At 53.5% G+C, this 2,686-nt stretch overlaps 1 protein-coding gene across 1 annotated transcript in view; it reads right to left on the bottom strand.

Moving 5' to 3' along the window:
• Positions 1-281, bottom strand: part of WDFY1 (WD repeat and FYVE domain containing 1) — a 28,199-nt gene extending 27,918 nt beyond the window's left edge. The window contains exon 1 of the mRNA XM_006020750.3: positions 42-281. Within this exon, the coding sequence (XP_006020812.1) occupies positions 42-178 (137 nt within the window). The 5' untranslated portion in view covers positions 179-281. The remainder of the gene's footprint in view (positions 1-41) is intronic.
• Between the last annotated feature and the right edge of the window lie 2,405 nt (positions 282-2,686).

Genomic DNA, 2,686 nt, shown 5'->3' with positions numbered 1-2,686 from the left:
CGCGGGCTGCGGAGGAGCCGCGGCCCCCCCGGCGGCGCCACCTGTCCTCGCCGGCCGTGATGACACCGTCTTCCTTGGGGATGAGCAGCGCGGCGCTGACCGCATCCTGGTGGCCCTCGATCTTGCTGAGCAGCGCGGGGCGGCTGCTCTGCGGCCGCGAGTGGATCTCGGCCGCCATGTTGCCGGCACCCGTCAGCTGACGGCGGCGCGGGGAAAAGCCAAGCGGCCGCCCGTAATGTCCGGAGTAGCGGCGCCCCTCCTCCCTCCCGGAAGGACGCGCCGCTGGAGAGTCCCGTAATATCCAGAGTAGCGGCTCCTCCTCCCGAGAGGACGCGCCGCAGGAAGGTACCGTAATGTTCGGAGCAGCGGCGCCCAACCCCCGATAGGACGCGATGCTGGAGGATCCCGTAATGTCCAGAATAGCGGCACCCCATCATGTCCAGAATAGCAGCAGCGCAAGAAGGCAGGTTAAGGGGGAGAGTGACGCCTGTAATGGCAGGATTAGAAGCGCAGCTCCAGAGGCACTGGGCAGAAGCCTCCATATATGATGGAGCCAAAGACCGTCTAGTGATAGTTCTCAGGATGCAGATTCTCTGTAACCTCTAAAAGCCCCAGGGCACCTTGCCGCAGAAAGGCGGCCACCCCTGACCCTCCCCTCTCTGGGTCTGCCTGCTCCGTTCCCAACCTTCAGCCCCTGGGCTGGGGTCTGCATGGTCAGGGCACTACCGTACTCGCTGTCCAGGTCAGCGATTCTCCACTGGGTGCTGCAGCACCTAGCCCGCCCTGAGACTCTATCTGGCAGTGGCAGCGTGAAAGCTGCATACACACAAGTCACAAGATAACCCAGAGCTTTCAAATAGGACTCCACTGTGTCAACCCCCTTCTAGCTGTTGGGGCCACTGTAGAGAGGATGGAAATGGGCCGTTCTGTGTGGCCCTGGGGAACAGGACTAGGAGCAAGAGGCTCGAGCTGCAGCAGGGGACACTGGGGTGAGTCACGTAGACCACGCTGAACCTGTGGAAGGTGAAGCCATGTTAAAGTTAGAGCCCGCTGTGAGCAGTCACACATAAGGGTTAACAGTGTTTCTTCTTTCCTGACCACTAGAGGCTGACAAGCAGGGGCATGGTTAGGACAGGTGGGCTCTATCCCTGCTGAAGGGTGGGGGGAAGGGACTGGGAGTGGTGCATCCTGAGATGCTGGAGGACTGCAAAGTGCTCATTTTATCTCTGTGAAGTGGACTGAAGTTGCCCTAACATGAGTTGGGGCACATGGCCCAAAGTTAACTGTTGCCAGGAGCAGCATAATTTTGAGATGCTCAGAGGACACTTAGCACCAGTGAATAAGCCGTAACGTGGATTCTCACATTTTAAGTGCCTTTAGTGTGGTCTGCGTGTAACATGTAATTTCATCCTTAGTTTGGAGATTAGGAGGAACTTTTGGACATTGAAACAGGCTACCAAAAGGAATTGCGGAATCTCCCTCCCTGGAAATTTTCAAGACCACGGTGGGCAGACACTTGGCTGGGATGGTTTGCATCAGGAATGATCCTGCCTTGAGTAGGGGGCTGGACTAGATGATCTTGTGAGATCCATTCCAGCCCTATTTCCTATGATCGTAGTATTTTTCCATAGTCATAAAATGAATGAAAACTAAGAGCCGGTATTTTTCTAGGGCTGCCTTGAGTTTAGTGAGGGATGCCTTGAGGAATGCCTTAGTTGAAAACCACAGATCTAGGGCCTTGAGGCTTTTGCTTTCTTTCCCATTCAGTAGAAGTGTCACAAATAAATGATGGCACTTCTCAATTGTCCCGCTCCTTACACCCAACACACATTTGGATGTTTCACAGTAGTGAGACTGCATTTGAGATCAGCAGAACCCACAGTCTTATGACTGAGGCCTTTAAAACCTAGTCTACACTTAAAAGTCTTATAGTACAGCTGCAGTGTATGCAGTGTATACACTATGTCAGAAAAACACTGTTCTGTTATAACCACAGTTTATAATAGTGCTTTATATTGATGCAGTGAGCAGTAAAAGTGATGCCAAGAAAAGCACTTTATGCTGGTATAATCCTATCTACACTAGTGTAACAGCTGCTGCTGGATTTGCAGCAGGGCTCAGGGTCCCTGCAAAGGCACAGAGGCAAAGTTTGCAGAAAGTTGTTGCTTGCAAGAGCATATGCATGTTTTTGATTGGCTCCTGAGGCAGGAGAAGGGAGGAAACTCAGCTGAGGACTCAGCCAGGCTCAGAGAAGGGAAGGAGCCCCCGGACCACAGAGTTTGGGCAGAAGCCTGCCTGTGAAGTGAACCTGCCCTTAGTGACAGGGAGAAGGTAACTTGGTATCCTGTTTCCCTCTGTGAGGCAGAGGGCCCATGTGGAGGAATAAAGGGTGGTGAGGTGGACTTGTGTAGGAGGGCAGGGTTTTGACCTGGGAAGAGTTAAGTGAGAACCAGCCTGGGGCCAGATAGGTGATAAACCCAGGGTTGTTTCAGTTATCAGCACAAGGGGCCGTGTCTGGGGATTGGAGAAAGGTGCTTTTGGGGAAAGGGAGACAGTGTGTGTTTCTTTGCAGATACCACAAACAGCTGAAGCGAGGAAAGCTGCTCTTCCCCAGGCAGGCTCTAGCAGAGAGCAGGGCTTTCTAGACCAGCAGCACCAGCCATGGGTATTGTACTGCCAGTGTGAA

This window comes from Alligator sinensis, unplaced genomic scaffold (assembly GCF_000455745.1).
Source record: "Alligator sinensis unplaced genomic scaffold, ASM45574v1 scaffold596_1, whole genome shotgun sequence".
Taxonomy (NCBI): Eukaryota; Metazoa; Chordata; order Crocodylia; family Alligatoridae; genus Alligator; species Alligator sinensis.
This window is presented reverse-complemented; position numbering and strand designations above follow the sequence as displayed.